This window comes from Helobdella robusta (assembly GCF_000326865.2).
Source record: "Helobdella robusta unplaced genomic scaffold HELROscaffold_8, whole genome shotgun sequence".
Classification (NCBI taxonomy): Eukaryota; Metazoa; Annelida; class Clitellata; order Rhynchobdellida; family Glossiphoniidae; genus Helobdella; species Helobdella robusta.
In genome coordinates, this window is record NW_008705459.1 from 2,094,002 (window position 1) to 2,117,568 (window position 23,567).

Below are 23,567 nucleotides of genomic sequence, written 5' to 3' on the forward strand. Positions count from 1 at the left end.
AAGAAATCATCTGAGTAGAGTGCATACGTATTTCACTTGCCAATTGTTATCATTGATTTGTCTTTTTTTGGTGTAATTTTCATAATTATACTATATTTTTATTAAAAAAATTATACATTTATTTCAGGCTGCTCATTCCAGCAATGAATATGCAAGATTTGCCCCCTATTAACACCACCTGATTTGTCTCCGTACTTGTTTTAACTGATATAATTGCTAATCACTAATGTCTTATCCAACGCGAAACACCCAAATATTTTCCAACTAGAACATAGACGCGCATGAATGAACAAAGCACCATTGCACGCGGTGCATGTAGACATAGACAACCACACACACACCTCCGTCGACAGCCTCATTGAACAGAAGAAAAGCTCGAATTTACGCACCAAAGCGCTTGCACAATCGTTTATATTTGCACTTTTAAATTTTTAACAAGCAATCATTCCGTCCGTTACAAATTTTTTATCGACTAATCTTGTTCGTGTTTTTACTTTTGTTTGAATTCTATCAATCTATTTTATTTTGACAATTGTTTTCAATCACTAACCACCTCGTTATTTTTAAGTTATAACACAGCGAGCCAGCCACTAGTCAAATTATGCACATTTTTCATCGCAAGGAACGTCAGGAAGATTTTTGAACAACTTTAAAATAACTGAGCCTTAATCATTGTTTCTTTTGTTCTGTTTTTCAATGTTCTCAGAGAAATGTTATTTCGATTTCATTAAAAAAAAGAGGATTACAAATTTTTTGATTTATATTACAATAGAACAAATATCCGACAACACAGTGCATGGCAATTTAATAACGTGATGGTTACTAACAAGCACTGCAGATCACCAATCAGCTACAAACCAGATAACAACATTAACAAAAACAGCAGTCAGGAAAACTACCAGACCATAATGCATAGATACTTATATGAAACAATGTTTTTAACGTATTCATAAAAGAAGGAATGAACGTCACTCAAGTGATACCCAACAAAATGTGAATGCATAGACTGAGTTCACACACTTAGAAGCATTTTCTGTGGACAATTGAAGGTCCAGATTCGTCATATTCCTGTTTGCTGATCCACATTTGTTGAAATGTTGAGAGGGATGCCAGGATGGACCCACCAATCCATACAGAATACTTTCTCTCAGGTGGGGCAATGATCTTAATCTTCATTGTGGCTGGAGCAAGAGCAGTAATTTCTTTCTGCATTCTGTCAGCAATGCCAGGGAACATTGTAGTGCCACCAGACAACACAGTGTTGGCATACAAATCCTTACGAATATCCACATCACACTTCATTATGCTGTTGTATGTTGTTTCATGAATACCACATGACTCCATACCCAGGAAACTTGGCTGAAAGAGGGCTTCTGGACAGCGGAAACGTTCATTACCAATGGTGATGACTTGACCATCAGGAAGCTCATAGCTCTTCTCGAGGGAAGATGATGCAGCTGCTGTTGCCATCTCCTGTTCAAAATCAAGAGCAACATAGCAGAGCTTCTCTTTAATGTCTCTCACAATTTCCCTCTCAGCCGTGGTAGTGAAGCTGTAACCTCTCTCAGTCAAAATTTTCATCAGGTAGTCAGTCAAATCTCTTCCAGCAAGATCTAAACGCAAGATGGCGTGAGGCAAAGCATAACCTTCATAGATGGGTACAGTGTGAGTTACACCATCACCAGAGTCAAGCACAATGCCAGTTGTACGTCCAGATGCATAAAGAGACAGAACAGCCTGGATGGCCACATACATGGCAGGAGAGTTGAATGTTTCGAACATGATTTGAGTCATTTTTTCCCTATTGGCTTTTGGGTTGAGGGGAGCTTCAGTGAGAAGAACTGGATGTTCTTCAGGAGCAACACGCAATTCGTTGTAGAATGTGTGATGCCAAATCTTTTCCATGTCATCCCAGTTTGTAACAATACCATGTTCAATAGGGTACTTTAAGGTCAGGATACCTCTTTTGCTTTGTGCCTCATCACCAACATAGCTATCTTTTTGACCCATTCCAACCATGACACCCTGTATGTTGAAAAAAGTATTAGAAATAAAATAAATGAATTGGTAAAATCTTGCAATTAATGTTTTAAGCTTTTCAAGTTTACACATACATATAATTTGTAACGGAAAAACATTCTAAATGATTTTAAAAAATTTATTTTAGCCAAATGAGAACTTAACCCATAAAGCCAGTCTTATATTAAATAAAATTAAAGAACTTTAACATGACACAAGGAATTAGTCAGTATGACTCAATTAGAAAATGAATTGGTTTTGCTAAAATTTGTAGCTAAACTCATTTTCTTATTTAAATTTTAAATACTTGAATTTTATTTTTCAAATTTTAAGTAATAATAAGAAAACTGTAACAATATGATTTTTTGTCAACCTGATGTCTGGGTCTTCCAACTATGGACGGGAAGACAGCTCTTGGAGCATCGTCTCCGGCAAAACCGGCTTTACACATGCCGGAACCGTTGTCAACAACAAGAGCGGCAACATCATCTTCGGCCATTTTTTATATTTTTTTGGTGTTTGAACGTTGGAAAACTGAAAAATGAACATCAATTTCATTGAATAAATAAATTAAAAATAAATAGATTTAGGTGACGCTAGCTTATTTTGCAAAAAACGGAACAAAAAATAAAATGTTTGAAGTTGAACTTTGAACAAGACGATAGAAAGAGCGCCTTATTTGAAATTTAAACTTGAATCTTCTAACCCGCAAGTTTGTTTACAATACACATTAGAAATGACGTACAAAGAAGAATGGAACAAAGTATGAAAAAAAAAGAATTAAAAGCGGAAAACTAACTTTGAAGCGACAATCTCCCCTCAACAAAAACGACAGAAATTATCAACAAAACGCTCGACACGCGATTTTATAAACTTTTAACCGGAACAAGAAGACGCCCAGCACATTGCCTTATATGGTTAAATTTCAAATTCGTCTTTTCATTGGTTTCAAAACTAGGTTGATAAAATTTGATTGGTTGAAATTGTGACCTATACATTTTTCATTGGCTAGTTGTACTGCCTCGTTGCCATTACTATAAAAAAAGTTATGGCTAAAAGTTAATTGTAATAATTATCATAATTATTGGCAGCTGCGTATCAGTTTGGTCTGCAACCGATAATTTTTGATATTATTTTTTCATTATTTTTTTTCTTGGAAAGTTTATGTTTAAAATAATTTATCCAGCTCACAAATTAATTATTTTAAATTAATTTTCCTACAGCCATAACAGAAGTTGCTAGGTGAGCACAACCAAATAGGGTAAATTTCAAACGAAACCACACCACTAATTATATCCGGAATCTATATTTACTCAACACTACTAGTAAGTTAACAAAAACAATTAACCAGCACACGCACGTAAAGACTAACACGTACAGAAACCAACAGACAGACACATACGCACAACAGAACGATCGAACGCACGCACATATCGGCAAATAAAAACATACAATCATTCATAAAAAAAAAATTCACACACACACCACACAAATCCATTGAGCTTCAACTAGAAACATATGAACAGACATAATACTAGCAAAAATACACGACGCATACACGCATGCAAACAAACATGGCAAATAAACAACACTCACATACCCGGTCAAACACGGGGAGATATGTTTGAAACACATGTGAAATTTTAATTGCTGTAGAATGATTTACATACGATATTTTTATATTATCGAACTTGATAGTTGGATTATTCACATGTGAACGTTGTTGATGCAGTGCACGCAAAAGTATAACACACACACACACAAAAACAAAAAAATATCCTGTACACTCACAAAACATACAAACACACAACATACAATGCGCAACATACAATGCACAACATATAAATACAATACATACAAAAACAACATACAAACACGCAACACACAGATCCAACTTACTAACACACAACATGAAAAACAATATACAAAATACACACCATACTAACATACAACAAACAAACACACAACATACAAACTTATAATAAAACATACAACGAACACACAACATACACATAAACTGACATCATACAACAAGCATACAACTGATGGTAACCAGAAAAAAAGCATTCAGGAAAAAATGTCTTCAGAAAAAATATCTTCAGTAAAAATATCTTCATTCAAAAAGGTCTTCCAGAAAAAATGCCTTCAAGAAAAAAAGTCTTCAAGAAAAAAAGTCTTCCAGAAAAAACGTCTTCAGGAAAAAAAGTCTTCCAGAAAAAAATCCAACGATACTATTTTATTTTTAAAATATTCATACATACAAAAATGAAATTACATTTTTACATAAAAAATTTGTTACAATAAAAATTAATAAAAATCATAATAACTTTATTATGTTCTTTGTGTATTAATATTATCTGAGAGGTTTATTGGAATGGATTATAGGGTTGTTAAAGTGTTACAGCATGTGCCAAAAACGGTTCTAGGACAATTACCCCCCGGACAAATACCTCCCGGACAATTACCCCCCGGACAAATACCCCCCACGCAAATAACTCCCCGGACAAAAAAACCCCCGGACAATTATCCCCCGGACAATTACCCCCCGGACAAAAAACCCCCCAAACAATATACCCCCGGACAAATACCCCCCCACGCAAATAACCGCCCGGACAAATACCCCCAAAACAAAATACCCCCAGGACAATTACTCCCCGGACAATTTTTGTTTTCAAATTATGATTTATATTATTATTATTAATATTAACAGACAATACGAGACGAGATAGAATGCAATTACTTATTAATTTATAATACAGACAGCCAAAAAACACAAACCGTTGATGATAAAGATTTAAACATTATGCAAAAGACCATAAACATATAATTAAGTAAATTGGTTCTCAAGCTTTCTAGCGCAAATTGGCATGTAAATTTAGAACAATCAATGATGATTGATGATGAGAAAGCAATTCGCATGCATTTAATCAATAGTGTAATTTAAATTTAAAAAAAAAAAGAATTTTATTTCAAGGTTTCTTTGTGTATTAATATCATATAAAAAGTTTATTGGCATGGACTTTAAAGTTGTAAAAATTTTAATCGTTATTTTATTCTGTTACTATGGAAATTATTGAAAATAATAAAGGAGGTCAGAAGTTGTGTTTGGAAGGGTATATGTATACAAAAAAATTGAGTAGAGGAGCAACGATTCGTTGGCAATGCTCTAGAAAAACATTTTTCAACTGTTTAGGAGCAATTTCAACAAACATTGAGGTAAATAATCAATATATCTTTTTATTTGTTAATCTGATATATAAATATAAATTCATTTCAATGTATATATATTGTCTTTACTAAATTATATAATTAGATTACTGAAATAAAGTGTCAGAAAGAACACAACCATGTTTTAGAACCCGAAGAAATTGCAAAGGCGAAGGTTTTGAATGAAATGAAAAAGACTGCTATACTATCTTCTACGGCCAAACCGAGCCAAATATATGCAGATGCTTTATCGGGGTTAGATGAAGAAGACAGAGCAAATGTAGGCCATAAAGATCACGTGACAAAAACAATTAGAAACCAACGCCGCAAAAATATTCCAATTGAACCATCCAATACAGAATTCGAAATACCAAAAGCTTGGCAGATGAGAGAAGGCAACGAAAATGTCATCATCTACGACAGTGGAGCCAATCCATTCAACCGGATAATTGTTTTTTCGACATTCGTGCAATTACAACAAATGGGAAGAAGTACTAGGTAGTTACATTTTATTTATTTAGGAAGAATGCGGTTTATTAAATTAATTAGTTACTTCGAAATTGAAGTTCCATCTGTAATTAAACCACTTCGCTTATTTTTGATATATATTAACTATTATATATTTGCAGATGGTTTATGGATGGTAATTTTAGCTTGTCTCCAAATATTTTTCACCAACTGTACTTTATTAGAGTTGCCTATCTTAACCATTATGTAACATGCGCCTATGCCTTAATGACATCAAGAAATCAGGCGTCATATAAAGAAGTTTTTAGGGCAATTAAAGATAAGGCGCAAGAACACAACATAATTTTGGCTCCAACCACTGTTATGTTAGACTTCAAAATTGCCCCCAGACGTGCCTTACATGATATCTTCGGTGCAAACGTAGAAGTTGTAGGATGTTTTTTCCATTTGACACAGTCAACATGGAGAAAGGTATAGTTGCATGCTTTGTTAACTATTTTTAATCAATTGTCATTTTGCCTGTTTGAATGAAATTTTGCTATGGATTTTTTATTTTTTATTTATTTGTTATCTCAAATTCAGATAGCAGAGCTAGGTCTAACAACCATTTACAAAGAGAGAGATGATGTTAGACATTTTGTTGGCATGCTAGATGGCATTGCTTTCTTGCCAATAAACCGTTTGTATGATGCCCTCCAACACCTAGAAAGGAATATTCCAGATGTACCCGGACTAGAAAATCTTTTCATTTATTTCGATAAAACATATGGTAGAGGGCCCTTCAGGAACAACAACAACAATAATAATAATATCAACCAAATTAGGTTGATCCGAATGCCTGCTCTATTTCCGCCCGAAACATGGAACGTTTTTACGATAACATTAAATGGTCATGAAAGGACTAATAACGTTTGTGAAGGTTGGAATAATAGTTTTCACAATTTAATTGGCCATTTTAATCCATCGTTATGGACTTTAATCAGTGCCATCAAAAAAGATCAAACATCTGCTCTAACATCTATTGGTCAAATTGACCGAGGAATTCAAATAAATAAGCCGAAAAAACGACAGTCAAAATATTTCCAAGAAAGAATGGAACGATTGTGCAAAGACGGCCGAAGATCTACATTGGAGGCTTTAAGAGCCATAGGACACTGTATTGTGTTAAATAGGAAAAATTTACCAATGATTTAAGTGTATTTTATGCGATAGACATTTATAGAGATATTTTTTATTTGTCATTGACCTCTAAACATAATTTTAAAAATGTTTTTGAAGGTAATTTCGTTGAATAAATTTTTTTCTTGAAGACTTTTTTCTTGAAGACTTTTTTTCTTGAAGACATTTTTTCTTGAAGACGTTTTTTCTTGAAGACATTTTTTCTTGAAGACATTTTTTCTTGAAGACTTTTTTTCCGAAGATATTTTTTCTGAAGACTTTTTTTCCTGAAGACTTTTTTTCAGGGATTCACAACTGATACCTTATACATACACACACACACACACAAACACACACACACACCACACACACAGCACACACACACACACCAGAATAACATACAAAAACACGACATAGTCACATATAAACAAACGAAACACACGACATTCTTAAGGTACAAAAAATTCACATTTATTAATCACAGTTCTTTCTCAATTAATTAAAATGATAATGATGACGATGATGAGGGTGATGACGACGATGACAATGGAGATAAGTTGGTCGACAATGATGACGACGATAGTGACGTCATTATTGAAAAATGAAAATAGTAACATGAATGATAATAATAATAATAATAATAATAATAATAATACAAATAATAATAGTATAAATATTATCGAAATAGAGTATAGTGTCGATTTCCTTACTCTTAACTTCTTACAAGTTTTTTAATCAAGGAGTATCATTTGTGTTTCTACTTAATTCATAAAATCATAAACAAACGTTACGTAAGCAGATATACAAGTAGATATTTGTATATGCGTGTGTCAGTGTATTTGTATGTTTCTGTTGTTGAGTGTGTTGCGTATGTTTAGCAGTTTAGCAACAAATTTTATTTAAAAGTACTGCGTGTTGGCTTCTAAATGTCTTAATGTTCTTTGTCCTGATTATTTAGAATCTTCCCGTAGAACTGTTTGTTTACTAACATGAAAGTTGTCTCTTGGGTCTTCCACTGATGTATGGTGATGAATATAGAGGACAAGTTTTTTTTATAGAAATCTCCCCTTATCACATGAGCTTTGTACCTTCAAAGTCTCCAACTACTTTTCTTTGTCGTATTAGATTCTATCTTTTCAAAGAAACTGATTAATAAATTTATCTTGCAATTATTAATAATAATAATAATAATATTATTATTATTATTATTATTATTATCATTATTATTATAACAAGGTTTCGTGCGTGCAGGTCTGCTCAGTTGTATTGATATGTATCATCATTTGTAGCAGGATATAATGCACTATCTTAGACACTGCTTCCCCTTTGGTTATGTAAATTATCTTCCGAGGAATGTTTAGTAGTGGAATTAAGTAACTGATTGAATGTATTTGTGAGCATGTATAAATATATTTATAAAAAATTCAGCCTAGTAAGATAAAAAACGGCCTGATGAAAGTGAGTAGTTGGAAGAAACCTCGCCACAATCCAGGTGGAAAAAGAAGCAGCGGTGATTAAAATACAAAATTATGAAGTAAAATTGAATTTATTTTTCAAAAGTTTTGTAATATAATCCTGGAAACTTAAATGCAGCACCGAAAGCTTTATTTAAGTTGAAAGGGGTGATGAATAATTAAAGCCAAAAAGATGAACACTCAACGTCATAATCATTATCAATATCACCGTCATCATCATCATCATCTTCAATATCACCCATATCATCATCATCATCATCATCATCATCATCATCATCATCATCATCATCATCATCATCATCATCATCAACATTATCTTCAACATCATCCATATCATCACATCATCATCGTCACATCATCATCACATCATAATCCATATCATCATCACATCATCATCGTCACATCATCATAATCATCATCATCATCGATCATCATCACATCACCATCAGCTCATCATCATCAGCATCATCTTCTTCTTCTTTTTCTTCTTCTAAAAATTGTAAGCATGGTCCGACAAACAGTGAATACACGCAACTCAACTCCACAAGCGGATGTATTGTTATTTTGTTATTTCTATTCTAACTCGCTGACGAAGTTTCCTAGTGCTTTTATTATTTCTAATGGTATAACAACGTAAACCAACAATGTAACACTCTCACACACATTCACATACATACAGAACACGTACAACGTACAAACATACATGCGTGCCCACATTCACACCGACATACACACCAATACACACGCGCTCACACGCAGACAAACACAAGCCCCAAACACGCACACACACACACGCACACACACACACACACACACGTATATATGTATATATATATAGATAGATATCTATATGACACAAATTTGATCATAACGGATGTTGATTAAATTGAAATCCTATTTGCTGCAGACGACATCCGTGTTTCTTTAACGATCATCATCATCGTCGTCGTCGTCATCATCATCATCGTCGTCATCATCAACAACACCACACGTTAACTCATTCATCGTTATTGTCATAAATATTTTATTTTATCAATCTTTTTAAATCTAATTTTCATCATCATTATAGTCTTAAATATCATCACCATCATCACCGACATCCTCATCGTCGTCATCATCATCATCGACATCATTATCAGCAGCATCTGCATTGGCATCATCATCATCAGCATCATCGTTCATTAACACTAAACGTAAAGCCATTCATTCATTTTAATTGCCCTTACTATTTTATTTATCTTCCCGAACATAATAATAATAATAAATATTAATATAATTATTATTATTGTAATTATTACCATTATGATAATAATTATAATTATCGATAATATCATCATCAACACTAGCATCATTCACTTTTTACTCGTTCGCACGGAAAGAACCGCGCAACGAAAAATGTTGTCTCTTTTTAAAATTTTCAGTCTTTCAATTTTACATTTTAAATTATTCTAGTGCGACATAGATTGAAAGAAAAAATGACTGACTGACTGACTGACTGACTGACTAACTGACTCACTGACTCACTGACTCACTGACTCACTGACTGACTCACTGACTCACTGACTCACTGACTCACTGACTCACTGACTGACTGACTCACTGACTCACTGACTCACTGACTCACTGACTTACCGACTCACTGACTCAAAAACTCGCCAACTTGACGCAAAACTGTTTAATAAGCAAAACAGAGTCACCGGTAACGACAAGCTGGCTGTCCCACACATGTTTTAATGTGAAAAACTAAAGATAAAAGAACCGTGCATTCTGTAGACAGCAAAATAAGCGAAAATAAATCAGTTGATATTTTTCTCTCAAAGAGTTAAGCTATTACGACAGAATCAAATTTCAAGTCAAAAATGTTGCGTAGTAGCAAGAGGAAGGAGGAGATGGTAGAAAATGAGATGGTAAAAAATAATAAATATAATTTTTTGTCAATCTATACATGACACAGAGTAGCAATATCGGAGAGCTGGAAAACAACACCAACAACAACAACAACAACAACAACAACAACAACAACAACAACAACAACAACAACAACAACATGATTGATTTATTGAGGAAATAATGCAGTGAATTAAAGGCAAACATTTACAATTATTGACATGCGCTCAGTAACTTGAGAAGAAATAATCATTTTCAGATAATTCTTAATATTTTGAAATTTAAAAATTTAATTTTATGGACTTAAAATTATAAAACAATGTTCCAGAAAACTGCGTTCTCGTTGAAGTAGGCTACATATCGCTTGGCTCAAGAGTGAGACATCTTGAATCAACATCTTAAATATCTGCTAATGAAATAAAAATTAGAGAAGTAGAAACACTTAATTAGTAGCTAAAAGGTAACTCATTCGATTCAACGTAATTTTATCTTCTATAAAGGATTTATACATGATTCGAATACTAACATGTAGGTGCTGCTTCTGTAATTTACCCTCAATATTTTTATATCCTGGTTGCATGAATAAGCGTATTGTTGACTATTGTTAATAGTCACTGTGTGAATTAACCTTCTTTCTTGGCTCTTGTTGTATCCTGGTCTAATTATATAAATATGAATGTCATTTTATCGAAAATTAAAAACATAAATCAATAGGTTTAATTTTTTTGTTTTTATTTTGTTAAGAGAAATCATTTTATTATGAGTTGTTTTGGTGGACTGTCAGAGGTTAAGCTAGCGGATGCCGTCATTCAAGCAGTCATCGACCAGGTAGGTCACTAGCCTGCTTCAGATTTCAACGAGTTCCATTTTTGTTGTCTTTGTCTTAAGTTGCTTCACGTTCTTTATATTTGTATTTGCTGTCACTATTAAAATATAAATAATAATAATAATAATAAACGAACGATGGGTTAAAAAATCGCAGATAGATTAGATAGCTAAAGTCAAATGTGCTTAAGTATAAAAATAAGTTTAATCAATTAAAATTTTTCAATTACGAATCCAAGCAATTCGTTTCGTGTTTAGTACATGTTAAGTATGTATTGTACAATATCTCATTACGAATCACGAAGACCGAGTATATGTGGATTGGTTGAGGTTCAATCAGTTAAAAGAATAAAATAATCAAATAAAATTATTAGATATCAATAAATCAATCTTCGATTTGCGTCCAGAGACCCGGTTTCCCGAGGTAGGACGTTGTTTTCTTTGCCATCAACTTTTTTCGCCAAATTAGACGATTAGTTTTATCCATTTCATTTAAATTTAGAGCTTTCATGTCTTGCGCGATTGTTTGCGACTAGGACTTCTTTGGACGGCCTTTGGGACGTGTGCCAGGTACTTCAACATCTGCAAGAGAAGTTATGGCACTGTTTCCACTTCGTTTGACATGACCAAACCACCGCAGACGGTGTTGCCGGCATTCGTCCTTTATATCATCTAAACCAGCACGACGCAGGATTTCGGTAGATTTGATGTGGTCCTTCAGACTAATTCGTTGCATCCATCGGAGCATTTTCATGTCGGTTCGTTGAAGTTGTTGTTCCAGTTTGGTTGTCATTGGCCATGTTTCTGCACCATATAACAACACCGGACATATTACAGATTTATAAAGTCTTGATAGTAGTGGTAGTGGGATGTCACGCCGCATCAATATAGAGGCAAGGAGATGCCATTTATTCCAGGCTGCACGTATGCGTGCTCGAACGGCAGCTTTAGCTGTTCCTGTACAATCCAGAACATCCCCTAGATATTGAAACGATGTGACTTTCTCTATTTTAATCGCTTCAAAAACAGTGCTATTTCAAATTTGTTGTTGTGGATTGATGCAAGCAGGACAAACAAAATTGGACACTTTAGATAAAGTACCAATTATTTTTGAACAACGTTTGTGACACCACTGGTTACACTGCTGACACTTGATTGAATTGTTACCTACACCAGCTTTACAAACTGAACAGGGCCATTGTCCAGTAGCTGTGGATTGGATGGGTTCACCAGTGTTCATTGCTTTGGTTTTGCTGATGTTGACTTTGAATCCATGATCGCGAGTCTGGTGTTCCAATCTTCAAACATATCATCAGCATATATTAGATTCCAAATGTCACCAGTGCGTATCGGTTTTGTGATTTCTTCCATCACAGTTATAAATAACAGTGGACTGAGAATCGAGTCTTGGTGAACTCCAACGCCGATGTCAAATGTATCTGTGTTTCCAACCGTTGTGCTGACGAAAGTCTTAGTATTCGTATACATTTCCATCACAAGTCGAACAAGATATTCTGGAATGAGTTGTCGACGCAGACTCCACCTGATTGCTTCATGGGGAACTCGATCAAATGCTTTTTTAAGGTTTACAAAAATGTGTGATAGTTGTTGATGCTTTGCGAGGTACTTCTCTTGCAGTTGCCGAAGGATGTGAATTGCATCAATTGTTGATTTCCCCGCTAGAAAACCAAATTGATAATTTCCGATTGTGATGCACGACGTTAATCTTCTCTCAATGATTTTTTCGACAATTTTCAGGGAGTGTTCTACAGACGTATACCCCGATATGATGAACAGTTCAATGGATCACCTTTGCCTTTGTATAGCTGGACTGTCATGCTATAGTTCCATTCAGTCGGCATTGAGCAATTTCTCCAGATTTCACGGCAAAGTTGTAGTAACGTTTGGATACCTGCAGTACCAGATGCTTTGATAATGTCATTTGTGAGTCCAGAGGGCCCTGCTGCTTTTCCATCCTTCGTAGCTTTCAGAGCTTCTGTAAGCTCCTCTACAGTGATGTCTGGAATCGGACCTTCGATGGGTGGAGCGTCAAAGTTAACATTGATGGGATTTGTTTCGTTTAACAGACGGTTGAAGTATTCTCTCCACTGTAGCTTGATCTCATCTTGTTCAAGAACCATCGCATTTTTGTCATTTTTAATACATGAGGCACCAACTATTTCTTTTTTCGTACGCTTTGCTTGTTTTGCTATACGATACAGAGATTTCATTTGTTCACCTTTGCTTTTAGTGAGCCACTCTTTGCACTGCTCTGTCCGAGCCAGTGCAACTTGTCGTCTTGCATAGTTGTTCTTCTCACGGAAAATTTTATGGTCATCAACAGACTTTGATTTTTGCCATTGCTTGTATGCAATTTTTTTTTTAGCTATTGCATTTTGTTTACTGTCATTCCACCACCAAGTGTCCCGTTCATGCTGACGTTTGTACCAGTTTTCCCACAAACTGCAGTTGCAGCGTTCATCAAAACGGTTTTGTATGTACTCCAATCTGTACTGGCTTGCGATTGGTGGTCTAACTGTGTGGCGACAATCTGTTGAAATTTTTCTCGATGAACATTGCTTTTCAGCTTCCACGTTTTGATTCTCCGAGGCATTTGTTTAGACTTATGTTTTGACAGTTTGACAACCAAGTCTGCCACAAGGAGTCTATGTTGGGCGACACATGATTCGCCAGGTATAACTTTGACGTTTTTGAATAGTCTTCGGTGTTGTTGCTTGATAAAGAAGAAATCAATTTGCGTGGCTGATGGTCCACTTTTGTATGTTATGAGATGTTCCAACCTCTTTCTAAAATATGTATTCAGTAAACAAAACCCGTGACTTTCAGCAAACTCAAGGATGCGGTTGCCATCTTCATTCCGTTTTCCATAGCCAAAACCGCCATGTACGTTGTCAAAACCATCTGTTTTCTCTCCAACGTGGCCATTGAGATCGCCTCCAATCAGGATTGTTTCAGATTTTGGTATTGTTGAGATGGTGTCAGAGAATGCAGTCCAGAAGTCATTTTTCATTTCTTCTGATTCGCCTGTGGTGCGTATGCAGAAAAAATAATCATTGTTTGCTTTTCTATGCGAAGCTTGATCCACATGAGACGTGAATTAATCCTTTTAATATCCAGTACTTCTTGGGCTAGCGGTTCTCTGACAAAAATTTCAACACCATTTTTGGCCGTCTTTTGACCATTCCAGAATAGTTTATATTTTTCTTTGTCTGAGTTGACATGACAGACACCATTCGATTTCCATCGGGTTTCCTGAAGGCAGCAGATGTCAATTCTTCTACGCTCGAGCATTTCTGCGATTTCCATGCTGCGGCCAGTCAGTGATCCAACATTGAGCGTTCCAAGTCTAAGTACCATAGAGGGGCCATTCTGAATTTTTCTGCAACATCCCTTCGCTATTGCATACTTCCCAGGGATTCTTGGCACCCCTTGACCACTTAAGGCCACTTTATGTCATACCCAGGACTATTATTAACTAATTATTTTTTTGATCTAATTATTTATTATTAGATAAATAAATTAAATTTAAATAATGCCTATTTTTGTTTGAAAAACTTAAGACAAAAAACGAAACAGTGTACAGCAATATTGAACGTAAACTTTAAACGTGAACCGCCAAGGAGTTGTTTTATAATTATTTATTATTAACTAATTATTTTTTTTGATCGTATATGCGTAGAGGAGTGTTGCTGATTTTTAAATTCAAGTTAAGCGACTGAGTAAAATTCATTTACTTGATCTTCACATTCAGATGAGATGCAAGGTGGAGGATAAAATCAACGAAAAATTCAAAGATTACAGAGCTGTTATATTCAGGACACAAGTTGTTGCCGGGCTGAATTATTTCGTTAAAGTGAGTTGAATGTTCTGATCCATTCTTGCTGTAACGTCTTATAACATTCATTACTTCAAAATGCCAATCAGTTTGTAAATGAGACTTCAATTTGCAGAATTTGTAACGTTGTTCATTCCAATAGTTCACTCATCAAGTATTAGATGAACAGAGAATGTTTAAACATTTATGAAGCGGAATCAATATGCTAACATGTTTATATAAAATAAATATATATAACTAAGATTTATTTGAAGTTTTTTTATAAATTACAAAACATTATATAAAACGTATTCGTCATTATTTTCTATCAAATTAAATTTGACCCAACCAACACAACCAACACACTGAACAAGGTGCACACAGAGGACAAGAAATACTTGCATTTGAGACTATTTTCTCCCCTGCCATGCAATGGAATGGACGTTGAACTGCATGGTGTCGAATATCCCAAGAGCGAAACAGATGAACTTAAATATTTTGATTGCAACTGATTCTCGTTTGAAAAATTGCTTTCATCATCTGCACAGGTGCTCCTGCTCATATTTGTCTTTGTAATTGCGATTTACAGGATGAGATTTTTTTGTTCATTAACAAAGATCTTTATTCTGTGTTAAAAAATGTTTAAAAATCTTTTTTCGTTTTCTTGACTACCCAAAAAGTTGAAACATATACAAATTTAAATAAAAATTATCTAATGGAAAGTGTAAGTAATACAGTGCTTGTGGATGACATTGCTAATAATTTTCTTAAAGAATCACAACAAACCACGACATTCATTGAATGTATGAATGAATGAATGAAAGAATGAATGCATGAGTGAGTGAGTGAGTGAGGGAGTGAGGGAGTGAGTGAGTGAAGGAGTGGTGAATCAATGAAATATCACAGAAACTCGACACAAGAATGCTGTAGCCTGCCTGTTTGCACATTGCCCGGAAAAAATATTGAAAACTTTTTCCTAATTATACTTATTTAAAACTTAAAAAAAACTTATTTACTTGGATAAATGTATTAAATATATTAAAAATATTTCCTGTATGTAACGTAGATTTTGAATATTTTCCATTTAAACTCGTGAAAGTTTGCAGTGATGTTTGATTGTTTGTTTGTTTGCTAGTTCGTTCGTTTGTTTGTTTATACGGTTAGAAAACAAGAACGATCTCATTCAAAATGTAAACATCATGAGTTAAACTAATATTTATTTTCAATGAACAAACAGCCGTAACAATCACAAAAACAAAATAACATCTAACCAAAACATAATTAAAGATAAAACTTTTTTAACTTTCCCTATTTCTGGTTTATTTTAGCACGCTGATTTCAAATATGTAATCCGTTTACTTGTATCACACCAGTGGCTCGTGCAAAACATATTTTGACCAGGTTCCATGATGAAATACTTAATGGGCCCAGCCTTATTTTAATAATGCAAGCATCACTACCAACTATTGATCGACTTTTCAATTCTCAGAGAAACAGCAGAACTCTGTGCTACCGACTTGTCGACTCAGGAGGTTTACAGCAAATTTCTTGTCTCCACAAACTCTCTACCTGTAATCATAATATTTTTTTCACTAAAGCATTACTGATGTTGTCATAAGTTTTACTGACTGTGTGTAATAGGTCATTGGAATTGATGGCTATCAATTTTTATATTTTAAACTCGTTATTTATGCATCGACGCCAGTTCTTAACAACACACCCACCCCACACACACACATACACACACACACCATACACACACATACACACATGTACACAAAACGCACACACACTACACACACACCATACACACATGTACACAAAACACACACACACATGCACACTTTATATTCAGTAAAATAAGTTTGAATTTTTTCTCAACTTACGCAACATCAATAGACTAAATAGACTCAACGACTAATGTCAAAATCTTCTAAGCCTATAAAACGTACGTAGAGGAAAATACACTTAGGGGAGAGTGGGGCAAGACTGGCCCCGTAAGAGAATTTAACAATAACTTTGTTACTATACTCTATAATAAAATACTAATGTTATGATATTGTAAAAAACATGTCTACTTTTAGCCAAATTTGCCTCAACATATTAATTTTAAGTATCAGATGATGAGTTTGCCAAAAAACATACATCATTAAATGGCCATTCTTGCCCCTTATGTGGGGCAAGAAGAGCCAGAAGTAACTTAGTTAATATAGAAGTGAATAAAGCTAACTGGAAACAAATCAAACTTTATGGTTGAAAAATCTATTAACCAAGCTATAAAAACACATGCAATACAAATAATAGTCACGTAATATAATAATTGTTTAACGTATTGACTCAATCAAACAGCTCAATCAGCACAGTTTTCTCATGTTACAGCGTAGACTTGCATTTCTAATCAGCGACAAAAGTCACAAACAAACACTGAACAGTTTTTCTCTGCATCCGTTCGTACCCTGCTCGTGTGACCAGTTCATGCAGCTACAACATTGCATCCACACCTCTGCTAATACACCAAGCACGCCAACACAACCAGCACATGACACTGCAGTGTCTGATGCTGGTGTCAACGCTTGTCTGGATTCAGCCTCATTCTGTATACTTAGTCATTATGAAATATTTTACTTTAGGTCGAATTGTCACTGAGTTCATTCATCATCATCGATCCAGCGATCAATTGAAAGTTGATGTCGTCTATTGTTAGGAGGTCTTTTAAAACGCGTTTAGTTTTGTTGAATAACGTGCTCATAAATTGTTCAAATATATCTTGATGTTCTCCATTTTTTATCTCTAACAGCATGTCACCTGTCTTCATACACTGATTACTTGCCTGCTGGTAACTGTCCAAGACACATCAGGTCCATCGCTGTAGATCATCAATTTGGGAGGACCGTAATAACTTTCCACTGTTTTGTTTTGTTTTGATTCCATTAAATAAATAAAATGGAATCAAACCAAACAGAGCCAGACGTAACGAGAGCGTTTAAAAAATACAACTATAGGACAAAATATTTTTTTATCATTCAACAATTAGTTGATGAAGATGTATCGAGGTGAAGATAATTTGCCGTTCGTTTTTTCGACCAAACGTCGCTTGAAACTTCAAAATTTGTTTTTTCGAAGATACAAAATTGAAGACGATAAAATGGACACATTAAAGTTAATAGGTTGATATTATGGAAATTATGATTTAAATACTGAATCGTCGTGCGAATGAAATACACTGGAGGAAATATTTTCATCTCAATTTTCAGCTCCAGCTGCCAAACAATAATGGTAATAACTGGAAATAGAATATGATTACATTGCAAAATTTTATTGTTTTTCTAAAAAGTTTATTTATAGATGAGTCACTCTATCCTTCTGTCTCAAACATGAGTCATGGCTCCATTGGTGGGTGCGCAGTAATCTTCAATCAAATAATGGGATTGGTTTGATTTTATTGTTTTAACAAACTTGCTAGCTACAAAATTAATAATGGCATGAACCAAAAAATAACCAATAAAAGATCATTTGGTAATTAATTTATTAACCAAATTGTCAACATTGAATAATTGAATGAAATACTCTGACAGCAGAATTAGCTTCAATCCGGTTTTGTTACTTCGCTACCTTTGACCAAAACATCATTTCGGTCATGTGTACGTAAGCTGCTTGTGTGTTATGTTATGCCTCTGAAAAATTAGTTAAGAGATATCTAATCAAAACAATAACAGAAACACTCTTCTATTGTTGCGATAAAAAAATGAACTGAAAGATATTTAAAACGAATGAAGCCACAATACAGCATAATTAAAACTTAAATATAAAATTTACGATCCTGAAACACTTATGCTGAGGACAAGGGCCTGGGAGCAAAGAGAACATATTTAAAATTAGAATACGTTCGTTGCTTCAATGCTTCTTCCACAGTAGGATACGCCATAAGGCAAACGTTTTGCTGAATTTTTAAGTTTTTCGTGAAATGAAAATGGCCTAGTAATATTAAGCAAGGAGAATTTGAAAGTGTTATAAAGCCAGAGTGTCGAAATTTTGAAAGAGTTTATAATAACAGGGCAATTAATTTTATAATATTATTATTAATAATAATTAAATGACGAAGATAATAATCGAACTAAGAAAAATTAATATTTGATAAGAACTAAATAATTAAAAATTAATTAGCCAGGAAAATTGAGCTGTTAGTCTGAAAACAACTTTACTTGCTGTGAACTAATTCTTTTGTGATTTACATATTATTTTCTCAATTATTCATATAATTTGAATATGTTTATGAGCAATTATTTTACACAATTTAAATATTATAACACAGTATAACATTTAACTACTTCAAAGCTTACGTGGACTGACTAATTTGTTTAAACAATGTGTATGATTGACATTCATGTCATTTTTGGCTTTTGTTGATATTTTTCTGTTAATTTAAATTATTTGATGTGTCTTTGATACTGTATTTGTTGTTTATTATCCAAATGTTGTAGTTTGGAAACACAATAACAGTTGCTGAAAGGATGTAAATGTGGAAATATATTCTGTAATTAAATGTGAAGAACTGTAACATCCTTCCACATCTTCCCATTAATGTGTGACTGCCCTCAACACTTACACTATTCCAATGCAGTTGTAACAATTTTAGTTTTTAACTATAAACCGATATTGGGGTAAGAGCTGATGATGATGATGGTGAGCAAGATTGCTTAATCATAACATGCACACATCCTGCCTAAATATAATTCTATTATTCAAATCAATACATCTCTATGAAATGCATTTGTGGAGCGAGCAGTGGAAGGAACATGTTAGTCGCATGGTGAATTCCCGCCAATGTGAACAAACGCCAGTAACAGCACGTCAATCAATTTGATAGATAGTCGTCGTCGTTGTTTCCATGTTGTGTATCGTCTGGATCTGTGCAGATGAATGAGTTCATGTGCATGTGGTGTGTGTTCGTTGTTTATTTCTTTGTATTTGTAAGTATTTGTTTATATACGTTGTATATTTTTTACATTTTTGTGTCTCCATTGTCAACATGTTTATTCAATTTCCAGGTGTTTCGAAAGTCAAAATTTGTATTATTTGAAAATAAATCACGCCAAACAAATGATATTAAAGCAATCGTCTACAAAACCAGTAACTATTTATTAAATTTCATTTTATAGTATTTTATTTTATTTAACTTAATTTTAATCATTTAACTCATGTTTAAAATTTGGTTTCATTTGATATTACTATTTATATTCATTTTAAATTTTCATTTTATCATTAATATATTAGATTACCATTTATATTTATTTTATCACTTAATTTTACTTCTACTAAATGCAACTAATAATTTTCATACTCATAATTTTATTTCCATCATTTCACACCCTGCGTTCCACAGAGTTTGATTTACAGAATGACAAAAAAACTGCGGGCAAGTGCAGATGCATTACGTTTGGTCGATACAATTGACCGTACAATAAATAGCCTGTCTGTTTTATGTGGAACTGTCGTGAATGCATGCATATTTGCTAACAAGATACACTTTTGATGTTGATGCATGTTTGCTTTGCATTATACTCGGTTCCCTTTTAAAAAGTTGAAATAAGGACGATAGAAACGTGCTTAGTTTCTTTTGGAAAGTTTAATACAGCGGACCAATCGTCTCGGTAATTAAAGTCGATGGAATCCTTCCAATTGGCATGGACAAAAAATGATTCACGTCATCAAATCTGAGCTGCTGAAGTTTGGCGAGGGGAGTTCTGTGAAAGGAGTTGCGAAGATTTTCAAATCGAAGGATGTCATTCCGAGGCTGCTTTGGCTTTTTTTCTTTTTATCGTCTTCGGTGTTCATGATCTATCTGCTACACAAGCTCTTTATTGAGTTTTACACGTACCCAATTATAACAAAGTATGGAGAGCAGGTTCATAGTAATTGTTAAAAAATTTTTGAGAAAATTTATTATAACAATATTGTTACGATAGTCGTTATATCAAGTACATGTTCTATAAATGGTGTAAATATGAACCATCTTTATTATGTAAATTTTATTGAAATAAAAAAGTTTGTCCAGTTTTTGCCAAATTTTGTTTAAACTTGACTAGTGCATTTTGTACTATCCAACAATTTTTTGACAGATCGGTCACAACGTAACCTTTCCAGACGTCACTTTGTGCAATTTGGATCCTTTGGCAGAAGGTGAACCAAAAGTATCTTCTCTGAAAGAATATTTATCATTCATCAAATATGAAAAGAAAAAATTTTTAGAAAAGATTTTAAAAAGCAATTCTTCAAACACGGAAGCAAGAATGAAGGAGGTTAAAGATGCATTGGAAGGATTCGATTCGTTTTCGGGATACATAATTAATATGAATAAAGATTTACATAAATCTCGAGACTGTCCCGATTTTGTGGTTGACTGTGCTTTTTTTAGTGACGAATGGTTCAAGACGAAAGAAACTTGTTCTATCAGTAATTTCACTCGACGTTGGAGCGCGAATTATTATGTTTGTTACACCTTGGAAATCAAAAACTTAAAATTTGTTAACTCGACAGTCATAAGAGGATTGAATGTAATACTGAATGTGGGTCCACCCAACCTTATAAAGTTACCCTATGTATCTTCACTGACAAATGTTCAGGGCAGAGGCATTCAAGTGAGTGTGCAAAGTCCTGGCACCCCTCCCGACATCAAGCGTGGAATCAATTTTGCTGTCGGAACTCAAAATTATCTGGAAATCATTCAAACGGAGAGATTGCGCACCGACAAACCACACAACAGGTAAATTTTAAATGAAATTTGGTGTTTCATTTCTCATATATCTCCACATTTTGTTCTTTTGCACTGGCTACCTATAAAATATAGAATAATTTTTAAAATTTGCACATTTATGTATAAGTCTCAATCTAAATTATTTCCTAAGTACTTATCAGATATATTAATTGAACCTAAACGCCCCGGTTTACGATCGTTTTCTTGTTCTCGCTTCTCCTTAACTCGTGTTAAACACTCTTTTGCTATATCTGTTTTTGCTTTTTCTGGCCTTTTTCTATGGAACTCTCTACCTACTTCTCTGGCTACTTCTCCATCACTTACGAAGTTCATAGCGGATCTCAAGACCTATCTTTTTGCAAAATTTATTGAGGAGCGCTGTTGAACATCGCGGAAATAGCGCTTTACAAGTTAATTAATTGATTGGTTGGTTGACTGATTGGATTGATTGATTAATTGATTGATTGATTGATCGATCCATCGATCGATTGATTGATTGTTCGTTATATTTTATTATGTTTTCTACCTTAGTTTGGGTTGTACCAAAGAAAACACGATGCTAAATTATTCTTCAGTGAAATACATACAGGATTTGTGTACTGAATACTGTCAACAAGATGTGATAAAAGAGAATTGTGGCTGTATGACTAACTTACTGAACGTGCCAGAGAGAGATGCGTATGAAATTAATCTGTGTGGAAATTTTACCAACAAATCAACGTTTGAAGATTTTTACAAAGAAATAACTTGTCCGAAAAAAATATTTGAAAGTAACAATTTGCAACAATTTCACTAATTTTATACTCTTGATAATATTTGTTGCAAACTTACAATGAACATTACAATGAATCTTGCAAAGAACGTTACAATGAACAACATTACAATGAATGTTACAATGAAAGTTACAATGGTCATTACAATGAACATTACAGTGAACATTACAATGATCATTACAATGAACATTACAGTGATCATTACAATGATCATTACTACAATGAACATTACAACAAACATTACAACAAACATTGTCACAATGAAAATTACAATAAACATTACGATGAACATTACAAAGAACGTCACAATGAACATTACAATAAACATTACAATAAACGTCACAATGAACATTACAATAAACATCACGATAAACATTACAATGAAAGTCACAATGAACATTACAATGAACATTACTATAAACGTTACAATGAACATTGCAATAAACATGAACGATGAACGTTACAGACCGAATGGTAAACCACTGCCAAAGCCAGTGTCCGATGCCCTGCGAGGAAACGATGTACGAGATAAAGTATTTATCTTCAACATGGCCTCAACTTTCTGTGCAGTTTGATTTGTTTGAGAATTATTTCATAGACCGAGGCTGTATGGATGTACCTGAAGTAAGATCCAGATACATCAACTACTTGAACAACTACGAGTTATTCCTCAACGACAGCACCTACAACGTTTCATTTTCCAATTTGACAAAAATGCAGAAGTCTCTAATCGAAATGAAATTTTACATCCCACAAAAGTTTCCATACTTCCAGACGGATAGTCCTGCGTATACAGGCGACATGATGATCGGAACTGTTGGGGGGATGTTGTCCCTCTGGCTGGGCATAACAGTTGCAAATGGGGTAGAGATTGTGGAGTTGGTGTACGTGATATTCAAACGTTGTTGGAACATCAAGATGGTGAGCACAAAGAAAAACGACGAGAATGTTAATTCGAAAGATTCAAGGGCCGATCCTGAAGGAAAGAGTGGCACGGATTTGTCTGAATAGACATCGGCAAAGTTTTGAATCATCTTCGTAGTTGTGTTTTTAAATTTGTTAAAATATGTATTTATTTTAATGAATTTCAACTAAATAATTTTGTCTATTTTTTCTAAATATTGAATTTTTAATATTCTTAATTAGTGGAGTGCTCTCATTAATTT

The 23,567-nt window shown here is 34.0% G+C and overlaps 4 protein-coding genes across 4 annotated transcripts; 3 read left to right on the plus strand and 1 right to left on the minus strand.

Annotated features, from left to right (window-relative positions):
* Window positions 1-742: 742 nt before the first annotated feature.
* On the minus strand, window positions 743-2,838 carry HELRODRAFT_96235 (hypothetical protein). Its single transcript, XM_009032082.1, has 3 exons — window positions 2,819-2,838; window positions 2,393-2,553; window positions 743-2,025 (listed from the first exon to the last, which is right to left on the minus strand). Exons 2-3 carry the CDS (start codon window positions 2,516-2,518, stop codon window positions 1,021-1,023), a joined length of 1,131 nt encoding a protein of 376 aa, XP_009030330.1. The 5' UTR covers window positions 2,519-2,553; window positions 2,819-2,838; the 3' UTR covers window positions 743-1,020.
* An 8,135-nt stretch (window positions 2,839-10,973) lies between these two features.
* Window positions 10,974-15,386, plus strand: HELRODRAFT_70492 (hypothetical protein; the record flags this gene model as incomplete). The annotated part of the gene is made up of 3 exons (XM_009031892.1): window positions 10,974-11,042; window positions 14,812-14,913; window positions 15,249-15,386. 3 exons carry the CDS (start codon window positions 10,974-10,976, stop codon window positions 15,384-15,386), a joined length of 309 nt encoding a protein of 102 aa, XP_009030140.1.
* A 1,641-nt stretch (window positions 15,387-17,027) lies between these two features.
* Window positions 17,028-17,520, plus strand: HELRODRAFT_165519 (hypothetical protein; the record flags this gene model as incomplete). Its single annotated transcript, XM_009032083.1, has 2 exons — window positions 17,028-17,069; window positions 17,224-17,520. 2 exons carry the CDS (start codon window positions 17,028-17,030, stop codon window positions 17,518-17,520), a joined length of 339 nt encoding a protein of 112 aa, XP_009030331.1.
* A 3,049-nt stretch (window positions 17,521-20,569) lies between these two features.
* Window positions 20,570-23,412, plus strand: HELRODRAFT_165520 (hypothetical protein; the record flags this gene model as incomplete). Its single annotated transcript, XM_009032084.1, has 4 exons — window positions 20,570-20,779; window positions 20,994-21,637; window positions 22,561-22,703; window positions 22,868-23,412. The coding sequence occupies 4 exons, from the start codon at window positions 20,570-20,572 to the stop codon at window positions 23,410-23,412; spliced, it is 1,542 nt and encodes a 513-aa protein (XP_009030332.1).
* Between the last annotated feature and the right edge of the window lie 155 nt (window positions 23,413-23,567).